The following is an 18,559-nucleotide window of genomic DNA, read 5'->3' as shown; positions in this document are numbered from 1 at the left end:
TTACGGGTGATAAAAGCATTTGTAGGCGAAAACATTAGACAAAAATGTATGTTTAATATAAAAAAATATTTTATAATATCAGTTACCTTATCGCTAAATATTTATAAGTTTTAAGGTAGAAAAAAAATAAAAAATATTTTTTTTTGTAGAAAAAAATTAAAAAATATTTTTTTTGTAGATTTTTTTTCTGGATAATGTACTTATTCGAAAAACACGTTTCCCCAACGAGATGTGTATTATGAATGTTTTAAAATATACAAATTCCTAAAATATATATATGCCAAAGTTTAATGATCTTTGTCATATACTTACAAGTATGTGTATTTTTTAAATTTACGTTGATGTATCTATATATAAAACAGATTCCATTGTATGTATAGTTTAAGGCAGTTTAATTTAAATAGATTTAAACTTATTGAAATATTAATTATATTTCTCTATGAAGCCTTACCAACTTCCCATTCCTTTCATACCTATCCATAAATATTCTCTAAACAGCTGTCGCCCGCGACACCGTCCGCGCGGAATTAAAATAAAATTATTGGTCGCAGCTTAATGTTGTATAGCTTAAAGCTTTCCGCTATAAATGGACAATCCAACAAAAAAATAATTTCTCAAATCGGACCGGTACTTCCTGAGATTAGGTCATTTGAAAAATCAAATCTTTCCTCTTAATAACATTAGATATGGGAAGGTGAGCTTTTATTCTATTATAATGATGGAAAATATTTCTATTTTTTAAGGTGACATAATGAGATTACGGTCTAAATTCAATAAGAAAGTAAATGATTGGAAAGGAAACACGAGTTATAAGTAAAACAATCGTCTATACTATTTTTAAATTGATTGTTTGAATTCACTTGAAATGGGGAGAACTAGTGACACAATTTAAATAAAAAACAAGCGCGGAACGCTTACGCATAGTCTGGACGAGCCAGAAATAGCAGAGTGCGGGGGGATGGGTGTCAGAGTGAAGGGGGGTGGCGGGAACATAACATGTCCGCGCTATGTGGACACGCACGTGTATACTGTATGTGCTGTGCATCAGCTGTATAGTCGCGGAGGATGATTTGCAAATTGGTTAGAAAAAGTGTTTAATTATTGAAAATATAATAGCATTGTTAAGTGCAAAGCTAACCTTTTTGAGGAGTATCGAAATGTTCTGTTTGTGTTGTGTCTAGAAGTGAATACAAATATGTGCCTAGGCATAAATATGGGTTGACTTAGGTGAAGACCTACTAGGATTACCACAGTCTGCAAGAAGTTGCAGACTGTGGTAATCCTAGGTACACATGGTTCGGTGTCTGTGTGCAGGCGTGGTGTGCACGGAACCGGAGCGTGCGGCTCGGCTGGCGGCGGCGGTTGACGCGGCGCTCGGCTGCGAGGAGCCCTGCGCCGTGCTGCTGCAGGCTGAGCCGCTAGAGCCGCTCGCTCTGCCACAAACTGTCTGCGATCAGGTGTGGTGTAATTGAACAAAAGCTTAGCTACTAGCAAAAAGAAATACTGAACAGAAAATAAATCACTTGTAACAAGTCCTATTTAGGATTCTAAACATTATTGCGTTGAACAGTACAGTATCACGAAGAGGTAGTGATTTTGCGGCTGCTTAACTTATATTACGATCGTAGGGGGGAGGACTAAGTGCGCTTGTGGGTGATGTGGCAGCACTTCCTGCCGCGGTGCGCGCAGGACTGCCTCTGCTGCTGCCGGCCTCCGCGCCCTCTACCGACGCCGTCTTTGCCTTACAATTGCTGCCGGATCCTGACCTTATTGCTCAGGTATTGCTTTATTCTAAAACAATTTCATACCGACTTATATAGTATATATCAGTAAGGGTAGGCCTAGAACTAGATCGACGGATTGCGAGAAATTTTGCCATTGTTTATCTTGGCTGCACGTTAGCCTGGTGTAAAATGTGCAGGCGTGCGCAGAGGTTTGCGTGGCCAAGGGCTGGAGCAGCGCTGTGCTGTTACACGAGGGAGGCGCGGGGGGCGCAGCTCGGCTGGCTAGTGCCGGCGTAGACATCATACCCCATCAGCTACCGCCGCCGGAAGACGACGCTTTGCTCAGGTATACTTTACAAAAGATTGTTCACCTGTTTATAGGACAATCACTCAAAACGCTTTGCGCGTCTTTTTGTCTATAAAAAGTACTGTTATTGCCAGGAATTTATTGCTGGTATTAAAGAAGTTCGGCGCGACCAACTTTATAATTTGGTGTGAGGCGGAGTGTGCAGTGCGCGTGCTGGACGCGGCGCAGCGCGCGGGACTGCTGGGAGCGCGCCACTCCTACCTGCTGCTCGCGTTAGACTTCCACACTCAGGACCTCGCCGGCTACAGTCACAGCGGTGCCAACATCACCAGTAAGATAGTTCCTGAAATATCTTATACTATCGTACAGAGAGTCGTTAAGATTTCGTAAAAAAAATCTACTAAATATCATTCCTCCTACTGCGCGACCACTTTAAGAAAAGAATGAAGCCCCTGTCTATGTTTATTTTTTTAATTTCTCTAAGGTATACACTTATTTGATCCGGAGTGTGAGCGTGTGACGGAGCTAATGTCGCAGTGGCAGCGAGCATATGCTCGGCGGCTGCAGGAGGCCGCCGGAGCGGAGCCGAGCGCGGCCGCCAGCGAGCTGGTGTTGGCGCACGACGCCGCGCGGGCCGCCGCCGCCGCGCTGCAGTACTTGCAGCTGCCGGCCATCGCGGCCGCCTCCTGCACCGGCTGCGCTGCATTCCACGCTGATACCCTGCTTAATTATATACGATCGGTATATCTCTCATTAGATTAAAACTTGACATAAGAAAGCGAGGATTAACTAAAGCTACTTGAAACTTCATAAAAAACGAATCGTTCAAGATCTAAAAACGATCAACCTATGACATTGTATGGCATAGCATTGTTTTGTTTTGGACATTCTTAACAATGTCTATTTAGTATTATTCACTATTTATTTAGCAGTATAGTGTTATTATCATATTATAATAATTTCATGAATAATTTGTGCAGGAGGAGTGGGGCGGTGTGGGGGGCACGCTGCGGTGGGGTGTGGGCGGGGCGCGTCGTGCGGCGGCGCTGTCAGTGCACGAGCTGCAGCGCGGCGGGCGCGGCGGTGGCGCGCTGGGCTCCCCGCGCCGGCCTCGCCTGGCACCGCCGCACTCAGCCCGCACCCGACCTGCCCTCCGACATCATGACCAACCGCACATTCAACATACTCATCGCACTGGTAACATAACACAACATAACATAGTACAAGATACCTAACAAAGTGCAACGTATCTATATTTTATTTCAGAACGATCCGTACGTAATGATCCAGCAGTCGACGGACCGGCTCTCCGGTAACAACCGGTACGAAGGTTGGTACAATATATCGAATTTAGTAATCTGAAATGGGTATACAATCCTATTACTTTGCCCCACCGGAAAGCTCTAGATCCTAGGTAAGTTAGGAGCGACTAGGCTTTATCGAAATATACTTGACACCAATTTTAATTTGAATCTGGCAAGGATTTGGTTCGTTCTTCGGCTTTCTTAGCTGTCTTGTCCTATGTTATATGTGCAGGCTACTGCATCGAGCTGATAGAGAAGTTGGCCAAGCTGCTGAACTTCAACTACACGTTCATAGAGCAGGAGAACGGTGTGTACGGCAGCTACACGCCAGGTCGCGGCTGGAACGGCATGATGCGTCGCCTCATGGATGATCCTGTAACTAACATGAACTAGCTTACTTATTCCAGGGCCGTATTGGGCGCCCGGTTGCAAGAATCTGGTGCCTCTAAAAGTAGTACCACTATCTGGCGTCCGGGCGCCCATTATTATTTAAAAAGCACTATTTAAAAATTTGATATCACTGCCGTAACAGCTTTATATTGCTATACATTTCAGTATTTTGAAGAAAATGTACATATAACTTTCAACTGCAAAACTGTTAGAAGTACCTGTGATGAGAAGCAATATATTTTGTAAAAACAAAGAATGATATGTTAGAGATTGTGTTATGTTTGTGTGAAGGACATTCACTTCGCGATCACGGACCTGACGATCACGGCGGACCGGGAGCGCGCCGTGGACTTCACCACGCCCTTCATGAACCTCGGCATCAGCATCTTGTTCCGCAAACCTAAGCCGCCAGGACCAGCATTCTTTGCCTTCCTCCTGCCCTTCTCAAGCGGGGTACGTATAACTGACAAACATTCAGATCTACGTCATGTATTATGAAATCTGAAATCATGCCCCAAATTCTGATGAATCAGTTCAAGCAAGTTAAAAGATTCTTTAACCTTGAACAGTGGAGTAAAAATGTTGTAGGCTTGAGATGACACGTCGGGTACGAGAGAACTGTTGTTCTCGGCGTGCCAAATCATATTTCTGGTTAGTACCAGTAGTCATGTTTTGTGGGTTTTTTTTGATGAATTAAGTACTGCAAACATGAATCCTCTATTTTTTGACCACTCTTAAGTAACGTCTAGTGCTGTCTTCAGGAGTACTTGGAGTATATAACTCGTGTTTTCCAGGTATGGGTATGCTTAGGTTTCGCGTACCTGGGCACCTCTCTCGTGCTGTACGTGGTGGGGAGGCTGTGTCCAGAGGAGTGGCAGAACCCCTACCCGTGCATCGAGGACCCCCCAGCCCTCGAGAACCAGTTCACGCTCGCCAACGCGCTCTGGTTCAACCTTGGCGCTGTTCTGCTCCAGGGTTCAGAAATTGCACCCGTGTATGTTTACTTAAACTGTTTTACAAATTACTGAATTTTACTAATAAATGAGAGTAAAGAATAACATCTGTTATAGAAAAACCTTAGAAACCTTAGAAAAACCTTACTGTAGTTTCCATCTATGTGCAAACGTATTTTCATCTCTGTTATTCACAGGGAGAATGAGTGAGACGGCATTTATAGATAACATTCTTTGCACCAGTGCGTACGGTACGCGTGCGGTTGCGAGCGCGTGGTGGCTGTTCGCGCTGGTGATCACCAGCTCGTACACAGCCAACCTGGCCACACTGCTCGCCAAGAAGACCCCCACTGACCTCATACACAACGTGCAGGAGCTCGCAAATAATCCTTACGGAATCAAGTTCGGTGCTAAAGCGGGGGGATCCACTTACACATTCTTTGAGGTATCTTCATACGTTCATAACATTTCATTCTTCATAACATTTATATGTATTTTGCTATCCAAACTTTATTCAAGTTTACAATTTAGCAAAAGCATAATTAGGTTTGAACCTTTTAATATATGTCGGTTTTAAATATAATAATTACTTTTTTATGGTGCATAATTGGAAAGTACACATTTTTGTTAGAAAATTGGTTGTAATTTTCTAGAGTAACGGTTTTTTCAGATTTCTCAAAACGCGCTCTACCAGCAAATGTACCAAAAAATGAAGGATGAAAAGCAGCCGGAGTCCAACGTCGCAGGAATAGAAAAGTAACCTTTTATTTGTTTATCTTATATAATTTTTTAAATCTTTTTTTATACACATTTTGTTTCTATAGAGTGAGGAATGAAAATTACGCCTTCTTCATGGAGTCGACGTCCATAGAGTACAACATAGAGCGACAGTGCGACATCACTATGGTCAGTACAATACTGTTACGTGTGCACTTTGTATGCGCGGTTTACACTAGCAACTCAAATTTATATTTCTACGAAATAGGTAATTTTTTACTTTTTTTTGTAAGGTTGGTGAACCTCTCGATAGCAAGGGTTATGGAATCGCTATGAAGAAAAGTAAGTTTTCAGTTTTATACAATGACTAGTTGTCGTCCGTGACTCCTTCCGTACATACTTAATAGCTTATATGCTCTACCAGGCTATATTCTACATCTATACCGCATGCTCGGTTGCCTTTGTAATATAAAAAAAAAAATACCAAATTGCAGCGAAATCCATGCATCGGTTCTGAAGATTCCTTCTAACAAACTGGATGGATGTATGTTAGAATACATCCAGTCATCCAAGCATTCGCATTTATAATATTAGTAAGATTTTCTCTAAAATCTTTACACGATCGAATGGAAACAGCAAAATATGTCGTTAAATTGTCTGTGTTATTAGTATTGCAATTATTGTAATTGCTGTCCGAATAATAAGAGAGCAATTGGTGGTGCTGAATATGTTTTTATGTAGTGTTGTTGTTGCGGCAGACTCCGAGTATCGTCAGGCGATGAACCTGGCGCTACTGAACCTGCAGGAGGCGGGCGAGCTGCGCGAGATGAAACAGCGCTGGTGGCAGGAGATGCACGGCGGCGGCGCTTGCAAGGTTAACTGACGCTCGTTATCTTCGTCCTCGTTCGTTCAAGACAAAAAACTTGAATTTATTACTTGTTTCGACTTCTCTGGACATTTCAAAACTTCCTATTAAAAGATTATACACTTTTTAGGAAGAAGAGGAGCATGGTGGTGAAGAACTGGACATGAATAGTTTCCTCGGTCTTTTCGTGGTGCTGGTGGTGGGCTGTGCACTGGGCGTGGTGGTCTCCTTCTGTGACCTAGCGTGGGCGGCGGCCAGACATCCTAGAGACCCATCGGAATCCTACAGACGTCGCCTTTGGACTGAAATCCGCTTCGTGTTCAGTCTGGAACGTTCCGAGAAGCCGCTGTACGGGCCACTGTTGCCACCCACTCCGGAGTCTCCTGCCCGGTCTGGGTCTGGTGGTCTCGCTGAGTTGGTCGACTCTGCTTCCCGTGACGGATCCCGGGAAGGGTCGGCGGTATCCGAGGGGTCGCTGGCTGAGGAGATCGGGTCTCGTGGACAATCTCCAAGGCTGCGACCCCGCACCAGTGCTAGACGGTCTTCAATGCATGCGGCTAGTTTGCGCCTGGCTAGACACACCACACCCAGACCTTAGATATTAGCAGATATTTTATTGCTACAACACTTAATAAAATAAAAAAAATAATGTAGTCGGTGCAGCGATTCATTTATGACGTAAATATAAGTGAAAAAAAAAGCAAAATTTTTCACTAAGTATTAAACATACTAACTTCTAGTACTTATCTAATTATCTAGTTTCCTAATTCTAGTCAATTATTAGTAGTAAATAATAAAAACATATTAACATTGTACACTATTTAAATTTAACATAATAAAAAATTACGTTCTATTTTCATTATTCATAATTTTAACATTTTTACATATGGTACGACATTCCATAACGCTTTTATCAAAGAACTTTTACTGGAAGTCTTTGGCTTTCACAAAACAGAATATTTAAAATTAAAGTTCTTTTTTTTAGAATTTATTTCCGATATTAAAAGTTAAAGAAAATAATTTTGTACCTTCACCTGTAGTATTTTTTGAAAAAAAAATTATATTTTTGTTAATAATAAAACCAGGTGACTCATTTCAAACTAGGTTAAGTTAAATAATTGTATGTTATTTACTAATAAATTGATTTCAATAATGTTTTTGATTTTTGAACTTTTTTTCTTTGCGAGGATTTTTGTTCTCAGAATAATTTAAATATATATAAATGTTTCATTGTTATTTCTGAAATATTTACATATTTTGTTCTCAAAAGGGAACAAAAAAGAAAAACATTTGAATCAGTATTTTTTTTAATATCATAAGGTGGCAAACGAGCGAGCGGCCACCTGAAATCGTGACCGTTGCCCATAGACATACGCAATTGCATACGCGTTGCCTACCTTTAATCGACGGAGGAGAGGATGCACAGAAAAAAAATGTTTCCCTTTCCATGCATCCTCTCATCCGGAAAGTCCACTTCCACTTCCCATCCTTTCCTTATAAGAAAAAGGGTGGGAAAGGAAAGAGGACTAAATTAGGCCTCCGGGACGCACACTTATCAGACGAAACGCGGAATAGCTTCCACTTGACGCGTGTCTTCTGTATGGTCGTGGTATTTCACCGGGCGAGTCGGGACAATTCGTGCGAAGATGTTAAAGCGGGCTCTACCACTGTTAAATGTATCTATTATATACACGTTAATATATGATTAATAAATGATGCGCGAACATTCATACGACTATATTTTGTCAGACAAAGCTCTACATGACGCTACGCCGTAGCTCCCCGTAGATGGAACGAATTACGTTTGTGACGTAACACGAATCTTCGTAATATTGACTAATAGTACCTGGATGGCCGAGCTTTGCTCGATATTTTTTTGAATTGTGTTTTTTGGAAATTATAATATATTTAAGTACGAATTACTAATAAAATGATGAAATATGAATAATATTTTTCGATCTTACCGATAGAAAAAGTTAAGTTTATGTTTAAGTTGATTATCGATAAAACACGAATAAAATGACATTTTTTAAAATTGATTCCTAGCTAGATCGATTTATCGCCCCCGAAACCCCCTATATACTAAATTTTATGAAAATCGTTGGAGCCGATTCCGAGATTCCAATTATATATATATATATACAAGAATTGCTCATTTAAAGATATAAGATTAAATAACTCACCCGTACTCAGAGTCTTTAATTGATCCCCCTTACTTAAGGGTTACTTTTAGAGCTTTTTCGACATAAACGAACTTAATATTTAACAATCACCTGACAAACTTTTGACAACCTATTTTCAACACGTGCCAATTTCCAGTTAGGTAACGCGGTCGGACACTTGAACACAACGCTAACAGAAGTGGAAAATGCTATTAAATTAACTAGACTGAGATAAGGATTTCTGTACTCTGGATAAAATAAACAAGGCCAGGAATAGATTTTATACCAATCTTACTAATATTATAAATGCGAAAGTTTAGATGGATGGATGGATGTTGGAAGGTATTTCCAGAAGGGCTGCATGGATCTCGCTGTAATTTTGCATAGATGAAGAAATCATAGCCTGGAAGAACAAGGCAACAACAAGGCAACAATTTTTTTTTTATTAATTACGCGTCGACGGAGTCGCCGACTACAGCCAGTAGTTTTATAAAGTAATGGATGTTTTGTGTGATAGAAATGCTTTGAGAAGCCTAAAATCTATTAAATCATTTCAGCCGTTACATTCAAAAGGATAAGACCACTTTTATTACAAGGAACCACAAAACTATAAAAATATCAGCACAATTCTAACGTATAAAGATCGATATTAGTTTGTGTATAAGTAGTCCATCGGTCAAAGAATCGATGGATTCTACAATAATATAAATGTAGAGTAGAAAACTTAAGAGGAAGTTTGATGTAAGTGGATGATTCGGTTGAGGTCAGATCGTTAGGCAGCAGACGGGCGGGCGCCTGCGGCCGGTCTTCGTGGCAGCTGGTTTCAATGCGCTTGCGTGGCTGCTACTTGTAAAGCGCTTGCGTGACAACATCGAGCGCTCTGCTGGCCCTGGAGGCGGCAGTCCGCGGCCGCAATATGGAGCCGCCGCACGAACCCGCGCCCTTCGCGCCCCCCGCAACCGCCGCGCGGCCCCTCGTACGCCCCGACGAGACTGGCGAGGTCGACACCTCCAGGTCTGTGCCAATCCTTAATCCTTATCTACTGCTATAACGTGAACGAATTTACCTGCAAAATTTATAGTGTTTTTATATAACTGAAAATGTCAATGTTGATATAAGGGTTCTTGAATATTTGGTTTATGGACCTAAGATAAGCTCCATTGATAAATAACGCAAAACTGGTTATCTATTATTATTAAAAACATTATTATTATTATAGAAAACATTATATTTATTACTTAATAATTATTTTAAAATATATGTGTAGTTATCAAATTAGAAAAACCCAATTTCAGATCGTTATGCACTTATAAGTACGCAGAAAATGCAAATTTTTGTCTATAAATGCTTATATGTTATCAGAGTCGGGACTCTCCCCTCTCTCCAGTTGTGACCTAATTCTAACCAACTTGACCCTGACCTAGAAAGCTAGCTCGATCAGAACATTTTCTCATATTTACGACAGATTGATCCATCAATCTTTTAATATATTACACATCGCACTTATAGTTATTAAGTAAGGCTTTAATTGTTGATGTATACAAATCTACACTAAGAGTCTTCCTAAGTGAATCATTAACACTCTTAACGGCAGTAAGAATTACATAAAATGTTGTTTATCTTAAATACGCTATTTATTGCTGTTTGTGATTTCAACGTTACAATACACGGTCATTATTTCAAGATCGGCCTTTATTGATTTCTCCGCAGGTTAGAAAAACAACGACAGCGAATTTTGCATTTAAGCTTTTGATAGCAAAAATGTTTATAAACATACGTATAGAAAATGAAAGAGAAATTTAATTTGGATCAGAAATGGAAAAAAGCATTTTATTTTTTCAAGATAAAAATCAAATCTATAGTCTAACAAAGTTAAACCAAAATCCAGTTAATCGCTTTGAGCTATTCTTTCGTCTTTTTACGTATCCTTCCTTTGTTGAATTAATCCTTAATGTTACAAGAATCTTTTGATCTTTAATTTTGCGAGGAGTTTTCCTGTTGGTAACATCGCATGTATTGATTTGTTGAGGCATGTTTGTGTTTTAACGAAGAGCGAGGTCACAAGCTACCGAACGCTTTAGTGATTTTCTTCCTAATGTTTTTATCATATAACTTCTATTGAGCGTTTATTGCAAAAGTTTTCATGACTTTTTCAGTTCACCGTAAAAAATAAACACGATAACTTTATCTAATAGCGATTTTCAATATAAGAATTGGTACAGATATTGAAATAAAAATCAATTGGCGCAGGTATCCAGCTCCGAAGGATGCGACGCACAAGGTGCGCGGGCGCAGCGACCTGCTGGAATTGATGTGCGGCCCCGGCGCCGTCGACCCAGAACTTCTCACCGTCAAGACATTCTACTTCTTTTTCTACTCCGCATTCGGCTCCCTCTTCCCCTTAATGGGAGTCTACTTCAAGCAGATGGGCATGAACGCCGGACAATGCGGTTTGCTCATCGGGACCCGACCTTTTGTTGAATTCTTGTCGGCTCCATTCTGGGGAGGTCTAGCGGATCGTTGGCAGAAGGGACGCACTTTACTCCTTGCTTCACTTGGCGCTTGGATTATCTTCACGCTGCCACTGAGCTGGGTGCAGCCTAGCGCTGTTGCCTGCATCCACCCGATCAACAAGACTGACTACCGCCTTGATACGCCTAGCTACGACGATGAGTGGACAAAGAACGAGTTTCGCTCCTTCCACAGATCGGCGGCGGCAGCTCACGTCGGCTCGCCGCTTCCCGTAGATGACGCTATCGACTATGATCCAAATATCAACGGCAACTGGGTCACTCCCCTCCACTCCTTTATCGTGTACAGTACGCCAGATATTCAAAAGACCTTCTTTTTACTTCTGTTATTGGTGGTTATTGGCGAATTCTTTAGTGCTCCTGCAATTACTCTTGCGGACTCCGCTGTTATTACCTTGTTAGGAGAGGATGCAGATAGGTGAGTTTCATTTTTACTTTGAGTCTTCGTTGTAACATCAGATAAAAGAATATATTTCATTATGGTGTAGATACGGCCACCAGCGCATGTTCGGCTCGCTGGGCTGGGGTCTAGCGATGTTCTTCGTGGGCATTGCGCTGGACCACAGCACGGCATTCAGCAAGCACCCATGCGGCGGCCCGCAGCGCTACGAGAAGAACTACACCATCTGTTTCGCTACGTTCTCTGTGCTAATGGGAGCAGCCCTTATCACTGCAACACAGGTTTGTTATTTTGGTTACTGGCGATAAATGGCTATAGAATAAGGCTTTCTGCCAGTTTTCGCTGGTTTTCTGAGAGTGCAATCACATCTTGAACTCGATGATACAGGTGAAGTTCAAGTACGAGGAGCTGCCGCCAGAACCGATGGTGACTGCCGCGCCGCAGTCTCCTACTCGCGAGGAGAAGCTGCAGCAGCAGCTAGCGGAACAGCTGCAACTGCCAGGACTCGACACCAGTGCCCCTGCGCGCCCCCAGCCTACACTCGAACAGGCTAAGGTACACCAACAATCGAACAAAGTCAAGTTTAACTATAGGTCAACATTAACTGGTTAATTGAAGAAAACCACCTTCTAATAGGTCAATTTAAAACGGTCTCTGGGCTATGATGCCACAATAAGTTATGATATATCGGTCGCTGTTTTATGAAACTCTCTTTTAACAGCGGAGCCAAAAAGCAGAATAAATTAATTCTTACCTTGAACGATCAATACTTGAAAAACTTGTTCACCTTTTGTTCTAAAAATAACTTTAGCGTCGGTAGAAAGAACCTCAGAAAGCTGAACACGCAAATGAGTTTTTCAGTTCGGTATATTTACTGAGATATTGTTTGTGAGAAAGTCATGGAGAACAGTGATATATAGGTCCCTATTTAAAGGGTGAGCAGAGAAGTTGTATGTTGGTGGTGTGTGTGCAGGTGTTCGCGCAGACGACGCGCGAGATGCCGGAGTGGGTGACAGTGCTGCGCCAGTTCCAGAACGTAAAAGCAGCCTCTTTCTTACTGGTTGCTTGGTTCATGGGCTTCGGCATTGGACTCATCTTTACATTCCTCTTTTGGCATCTGCAGGTCTACTTATTTCATAATTATTTGAATCAAAACTAAAGCCAGTTATTATTTCTCGGTTTTTAAGTTAACAATTTTGATAACAGGATGTCTTTTACTTGTAGGACAAGGGCGGGTCTCCTACGTTGTTCGGCGTTGCTTCAGTCATCAACCACATCTCTGAGATCTTCGCATACTTTTTCAGCTTTAAATTGATCACTCAAATGGGACATGTTAAGGTAGTTTATTTTACTAGTACGATTGGAATTCATCAATAGTGCCCGGTTATGAACTTCATCCAAGTCTTATAAAGTCTTTGATTTCATCTTCAGAGTCAGCTTTGTAATTGTTCAAGTAATGGTTATCATCTTGTTTGGCAGGTGTTGTGCCTTGGTCTTGCTGGCAACGTGCTTCGGTTCCTATACATAGCATGGCTGCCGGATCCGTGGTGGGTGCTGCCTTTCGAGTTCGTGCAGGGTGTGACGCACGCGGCGGTGTGGGCTGCTTGCTGCTCGTATATCGCACACGGTGCTCCGCCGCGCCTCCGTTCCTCCGCTCAGGGCGTGCTACAGGGCCTGCATCACGGCCTCGGCCGCGGCTGCGGTGCCGTGCTCGGCGGCATCGCAGTTACACGATGGGGCACTACAAGGACTTTTGCAGGTACATCCGTACTACAGAAACAATTGGCGTTTTTGCTTTTTCTAGTCCTTATTTAATTCTTCATACTAATCTATGAAGGTGGCAACTGCTCCCACTGATTTATGACTCTTTATCCATATTGAACTCCATATCTAAAAGTATACAACGTAATACAACGTTGCTAATGTTTGTCAGGCTACGGGTTGCTGTGTGGGGTGGCGCTGGCGGCGTTCGCTTTCGTGAACTTCCGTGACGGTGGGGAGGCTACGGGCGGAGCAGGTGCGGGCGGCGAGGCAGAGGACGAGGCGCGCGCGCTGGCAGAGGCGGGCGTGCTGGCGCCGCATGGCGTGCCATCCAATCCGTTGCCTCGCGCGCTCTCCTCCACGCGCCTCGCAGACCTCGCCAACCATGAGTCCTACGGCGCTACACAAGTAAACTTACGCGTTTATCTTCTGCCAAGTTCTCGATTTATATTATATTTATAAATACAAGCTGCGTCTCACTGAACCACTTGTCATTTTGTTGCAGAGCTACGCGGGCGCAGACAGCCTGAGTGTGCCGGGCGCCCCGCCTCCACGACCCTCTAATCCCTTCTTATCCGAGCAGGCCGCTCCCGCCCCCGGTCCCGCATACAGATAAGCGCCCTAGCTGTTCCAGTTAACCAAGTCAACCCTCCATCTAACCTCAAACCCAAGTTAAAAGCACAATGTTGCTCTACTATTAAGTCCATGTAAACCTGATACGTTCTTTGATGTCTTTTTCAATATATAAAGAATTATTATACAACAAATTATATGTCGTAGTAGTGAAAAAAAAAACTATTGTTAGTAATTCCGAGATGTTATTTGTTGTTGCTTTTGTTGGATATTTCATGTTGATCTATCGTCCTATACTTATTAGATGTTAAAGTTTCGTCGACGGATATTTGTTACTTGTAAATAGGCATTACAAACGCTACTGGAATCTGCTGACGACAAACACAGATTAGTTTTTTGAATAAGTAAATTTTGGAACACGCATTCAGTGAAAATAGTCATTAGCGCACGACTAAATCCCACACAAGATTAATTTCATTGTAAATAACCAACTTCCTACAATGAAAGTAGGATTTCATTGTACATATAAAAATAACACCAAATTAAATAGCCGGTAGACCGTTATGTCAATTTTAAGGTTAACTATTTTGTGAAGTTTTCGATTTTTGTAAAATAGCAGTAATAAAATAGACTACAAAATATCTGCCGTGTCACATTAAATAGCAAAGAAATTATTAAAATTATTCATTAAATATTATAACTCAAATGAGCCATGAGAAATATTGAGTCATGATATTATACAAATGCTCATTGAGTCGCAAAGTTCGTCGGCAGTTCATTGAATGTTGCTAAATCTTTGTAATTAAAAATTATTTATAAATGTATGTATGTGAGCTAATTGACGATGTCATATCATTGTGTGATGTGTTAAATGTATGGAGATGGAGTAAAGCGCCTGTTGTCTTAATATTTTGAGCATTATCTTAAATGTTGTATAATTCTAAACGCTTATGTGACGATGCTCAAGGTTACAAGTCTAATAATTTATTGTGGTAATGCCTGAGTGTATTTCTTCTTAGAAATTGTTGAATGAATAATTAAAATAAATAAAATAACAAAAAAAAACATGCACTAAGTAGTATCGGTTTCAAATAATTTTAAAAAAATATGATTTTAAATATTGTCACTCAGTTTCTCAGTTCACGCTCAAATGAGCGTTGAGATTAAAATTTATGAGCATCTATATGTCACGTGACTAAATAAAAATCGGCGCGTTGCTCTATCCAATGATTCTATATTTTTGTTGACTATGTAGTGAATATAAATGATAGCTATATACATATGTATATGTATATATAGGTTTGTTGTGATGTACGTTCGCGGGGAGGCACAGTTATATATTTTTGCACGGCGTCCGCGCGCCTGAGCGCCGGCTCTCAACTTCTGATGTATTACAATCAATGTTGAACTATTCATATTAGCCGTTTTATTTATGTCCCACTAGCTGTTGCCCGCGATTCCGTCCGCGCGGTATTTAAAACATAGTAGCCTGTGTTCTACCAGACATGGTTCTACATCTACGACAAATTTCAGAGAGATCCATACAGCCATTCTAAAGATACTTCAAAAAAACGTCCATCCATCCAATCAAACATTCGCATTTATAATATTAGTAAGATTTTTCCTAATACGCTCAGTACTGCGGTTGAATGAATAGCGTTTCTTAAGTACAGGTCAAAGGGATTCAATTATTAGTTGTCAGTTTTGGTTCATAAATAACAAGAGATTGAGAAAAAAAGTTCGTAAGTAAACCTATTTATTATTTTATAAATTCGCGTGGAAGTTTATTGGCAGTTACAGCTTATTTTATTTTACGATGTAATTAAAAACTAAATCTAATCAAATATCTAGTAATTATTATACAAAAATTGAACACATATCAAATAAAAAACACAATATTAAACAGTCTTAACATTAAACTTTCTCCTAACCTAAAAACCTTTGACCACGACCAGTCTGACAAGACTGCAACGACAATGAAGAAGAAGAGAAAAATCTTTGAAATTTAAAATCAAGAAATTGCTAACAAACTTTTAACACGCTTTAGTTTACATAAAATTAATATGTATGTAAAAGTGTGCAAAGAATCTAACCTAAAAAATTCTAAAAATTTAAAATAATACCACGAGTATACAATATCAAAACTATCTAATATTATAAACTAAATAGTCATCATATTACGTTATGAATTAGACAAACTATTACTGTTATCATTGATTTCCCAAATATGTGTTTGTTCAGATATTACGCCAGTGTAAAGCCATAGTTCCAACAATAACTAAGACTAGACTAGAACAAGTCGTCCGTTCTTGTACGCCGTCCGCAACGGCCGCCTCTCGCTGTCTAAGCTCGTGGTGACGCTGGAAAGACAGATTTAACTAGCTATATTCATAAAATACGTTTCCGTTCTCCTTAATAGTACTCTTTGAAGTATGTCTTCAATGCCATACGTAAAACAGATGGAAATAAATAGAACTACATACTATAATCATTTTAAACACCAAGAAGTAACACTTCAAACTTTAAAATAAGTCAAGCCTTCAGGTTACTTTTGGCAGATGGGCAAAAGTCTTTACTTTTTACTTACTTTGAGGTATTTCATCACTCGTCTCGTGCTAATCATGTAACAACCAGTATTACCTAACATTTTGATCTTCACTTCGCGTTGGTTGTGTCCGTGCAGCCAGCAACAACGACAGCGCGGCGGCGGCGGGCTGCAGCACCAGGAACACCGCCAGTGCGGCCACAGCCACGTACCCGTTGCGCGGCGCGTCCGCCTCCGCCTCCTGCACAATTAACAGTAGTAGCTTATGGGTTATAGGCATCATATTTTACTAAATTTGTACAGTATACCTTAATTAAGTTATTGAGTTTCTGCGGCAGGGGATGCCACTGCGATAGGTCCTGCAGCAGCGGCGCCAAATGCTCCCGTAAGCGCATAGCCCGGCGCAGTTCTTCAGCCTGCGCGGAGTGCGCCCAGCCCGCCAGCCGCACGCCTGTCCACCAGCCCCAAGCTGTTTGCGTGCTCACCATCATCACCATCACGCAGCCGTACTGACAACACAAGTACATCACTAGATACCTGGTTACAACATCGCAGATATTCCGACCGGAAAGGATAATACGGTGATATAAACCGAAGCTCAAATTCGCTCAATCTAACCTTGATTTTTGGATGGAAACTTTTATAGCGATGTCGCACTCGGGCTAAAGGATATACTTTAATAGCGAAAATCGTATAACTCAATGTCCAGATGTATTTTTGGCCTTTAAAATATTACTAGTCCTGCAAATCTTTGATTCAGATTTATGTTAGACTGGGTTATCCTATGCTTAGTACTAATACGAACCATAACAAGCAACAGTCGTCTAGCACGGCGTGAGTACAGCGCTGCAAGCGCTAGATGTGCCAGCAGGAACAACACAATACTAGCTGCAAGCAGCAACGCAGCAGCTGCACGATACTCGTGTGGCAGCAATTCGCGCAAGGGCACATACGTACTTGGGTCCCACTTCAGACGCGCCGCTGTCGCGAATCCCGCACCCGCGTACATCTGCAACGTTACCCTAATATTTACGGTTCCAGTACTAGCGCTGGAGTGCTGGACAGAAGGAGGTGCCACAGGTTCGCGAATTACACAGTCTTACCTAATCCTGTTAAACTTTTTGTCTAAGTTTACGTGTTATTGAGATATAATTAAGGAATTTGGTCTCTTGCACTGCAAGTTAATATTGTTAGAGATAAGATACCACTGAAACAGATTACTAAGCTAAATTTGCCAAATAATAGATAATTTTAATTTAGGTCACGTTAGAATTTTAATATTCCAGTTGACTAAGATTTAAAAGTTAGTTATTTATGAATAATTTTTTTAAACTTTTTCGATTATTTGTTTCAGGCGTATAAAAAAACTATTGGAATCATTTTAGAAATATAACTCTCGCCAAATAATATATAACATCAACTATAATTAAACAATTTTATAGAAATAAAGAGAAAAGAAAACGGTACATTTAATATTCGTAATTCTATGTTTTCTTCACCCAGTGCTCTTGATAAGTCATTAATCAACATACAAATAATCGTTACCAAAACAATCACTAAAGGGATTAACTTGAGATAAACAAAGACCTTTAAACACTTCTAAAGTACGAGAATGTAACCTATTAATATTATAATAACATCTAAAGACCTATGGTATAACTAATATTACGAACCATTAACATGAGATTGAGTTGCAGAAAAATGGCGGGAAGAGCTCGGGCACAACAAGCCATAGTGTTTTCCAAATGTCAATTCATTTAACTCTATGAAATTGCAAGCCAAGCACAGTTTTACCGTCACTTTATTCCATTTATTACCGTAACTTTACCGTCACTTTGATTCACACCATACCGTCTTGTCATTCCGTACAGCCGTGAGAAGATGTAACCAAAGCCTGTCACTTCACACCATGTTACCGTCACTATAAGACCTTGACTGTTTCCTCCGTCACGTTACTTTGTCGCAACGTGGTCGTCGCGTTACTTCACGCCTACGCCTTTGTAAATCGTATGCATGTCTAAACGATTACTGACTGCGAAGTCTTAAGTTTGGTGTTCGTATCTTATCTACGCTATCAGTTATTCTGAAACAGCTGCCGACCGATTATATTATCTGGATTACGTTTTTATATCAGTGATTGCCAAAATTGTAAGAAAACTTCTTGGTAAACAATGAAGTACGCAATGACTCAGTTTACTAAGAAATAAATGCTCTATAAAATCATTGGGAAATTTATCTACTACTACTACTACTAGCTGTCGCACGCGCGGAATGAAGAAAAAACTTAATTAGTTTACGTGTTCTTCAAGACTATGTTCTACATTTAT

General features: G+C 40.8%; 3 protein-coding genes across 5 annotated transcripts; 2 read left to right on the top strand and 1 right to left on the bottom strand.

Annotated features, from left to right (window-relative positions):
- Positions 1 to 990: 990 nt before the first annotated feature.
- LOC106116495 (glutamate receptor ionotropic, kainate 2) lies at positions 991 to 7,002 on the top strand. Its single transcript, XM_013310365.1, has 18 exons — positions 991 to 1,080; positions 1,315 to 1,457; positions 1,629 to 1,778; positions 1,922 to 2,070; positions 2,166 to 2,362; positions 2,516 to 2,772; positions 3,012 to 3,079; positions 3,123 to 3,228; positions 3,298 to 3,361; positions 3,568 to 3,710; positions 4,017 to 4,178; positions 4,520 to 4,719; positions 4,922 to 5,123; positions 5,349 to 5,434; positions 5,503 to 5,584; positions 5,689 to 5,737; positions 6,154 to 6,269; positions 6,391 to 7,002. Exons 1-18 carry the CDS (start codon positions 1,008 to 1,010, stop codon positions 6,856 to 6,858), a joined length of 2,715 nt encoding a protein of 904 aa, XP_013165819.1. The 5' UTR covers positions 991 to 1,007; the 3' UTR covers positions 6,859 to 7,002.
- Positions 7,003 to 9,162: 2,160 nt separating this feature from the next.
- jef (major facilitator superfamily domain-containing protein 6 jef) lies at positions 9,163 to 15,099 on the top strand. The gene is made up of 9 exons (XM_013310927.1): positions 9,163 to 9,436; positions 10,673 to 11,371; positions 11,442 to 11,634; positions 11,741 to 11,908; positions 12,327 to 12,476; positions 12,578 to 12,691; positions 12,833 to 13,112; positions 13,287 to 13,522; positions 13,620 to 15,099. The coding sequence occupies exons 1-9, from the start codon at positions 9,339 to 9,341 to the stop codon at positions 13,728 to 13,730; spliced, it is 2,049 nt and encodes a 682-aa protein (XP_013166381.1). The 5' UTR covers positions 9,163 to 9,338; the 3' UTR covers positions 13,731 to 15,099.
- Positions 15,100 to 15,460: 361 nt separating this feature from the next.
- LOC106116608 (uncharacterized) lies at positions 15,461 to 18,250 on the bottom strand. Of its 3 annotated transcripts, none has more exons than XM_013310490.1 (5): positions 17,906 to 18,250; positions 17,038 to 17,241; positions 16,541 to 16,741; positions 16,328 to 16,473; positions 15,461 to 16,047 (listed from the first exon to the last, which is right to left on the bottom strand). In XM_013310490.1, exons 1-5 carry the CDS (start codon positions 17,963 to 17,965, stop codon positions 15,972 to 15,974), a joined length of 687 nt encoding a protein of 228 aa, XP_013165944.1. In that variant the 5' UTR covers positions 17,966 to 18,250; the 3' UTR covers positions 15,461 to 15,971. The 3 variants fall into 3 exon arrangements, with proteins under 3 accessions (XP_013165944.1, XP_013165945.1, XP_013165943.1); XM_013310491.1 differs by having other exon boundaries at positions 18,084 to 18,250; XM_013310489.1 differs by lacking the exon at positions 17,906 to 18,250 and adding an exon at positions 17,700 to 17,855.
- Positions 18,251 to 18,559: the final 309 nt, after the last annotated feature.

This window comes from Papilio xuthus, unplaced genomic scaffold (assembly GCF_000836235.2).
Source record: "Papilio xuthus unplaced genomic scaffold, Pxut_1.1 DF827714.1, whole genome shotgun sequence".
NCBI lineage: Eukaryota > Metazoa > Arthropoda > Insecta > Lepidoptera > Papilionidae > Papilio > Papilio xuthus.
This window is presented reverse-complemented; position numbering and strand designations above follow the sequence as displayed.

What these genes read in the sequence shown, in the direction of transcription:
- LOC106116608 (XM_013310489.1), bottom strand. Translation starts at nt 17,762, where the DNA reads ATGTTGATTAATGACTTATCAAGAGCACTGGGTGAAGAAAACATAGAA. An exon ending in TAGAATTACGAATATTAAAT is followed by an intron (nt 17,242 to 17,699) that starts GTACCGTTTTCT and finishes GTAACGTTGCAG; the next exon opens with ATGTACGCGGGTGCGGGATT. An exon ending in GACGACTGTTGCTTGTTATG is followed by an intron (nt 16,742 to 17,037) that starts GTTCGTATTAGT and finishes TTGTGTTGTCAG; the next exon opens with TACGGCTGCGTGATGGTGAT.
- LOC106116495 (XM_013310365.1), top strand. Translation starts at nt 1,008, where the DNA reads ATGTGGACACGCACGTGTATACTGTATGTGCTGTGCATCAGCTGTATA. An exon ending in ATCCTGACCTTATTGCTCAG is followed by an intron (nt 1,779 to 1,921) that starts GTATTGCTTTAT and finishes TAAAATGTGCAG; the next exon opens with GCGTGCGCAGAGGTTTGCGT. An exon ending in CGGTAACAACCGGTACGAAG is followed by an intron (nt 3,362 to 3,567) that starts GTTGGTACAATA and finishes TTATATGTGCAG; the next exon opens with GCTACTGCATCGAGCTGATA.
- jef (XM_013310927.1), top strand. Translation starts at nt 9,339, where the DNA reads ATGGAGCCGCCGCACGAACCCGCGCCCTTCGCGCCCCCCGCAACCGCC. An exon ending in CCCTTATCACTGCAACACAG is followed by an intron (nt 11,635 to 11,740) that starts GTTTGTTATTTT and finishes TCGATGATACAG; the next exon opens with GTGAAGTTCAAGTACGAGGA. An exon ending in TCCTCTTTTGGCATCTGCAG is followed by an intron (nt 12,477 to 12,577) that starts GTCTACTTATTT and finishes TTTTACTTGTAG; the next exon opens with GACAAGGGCGGGTCTCCTAC.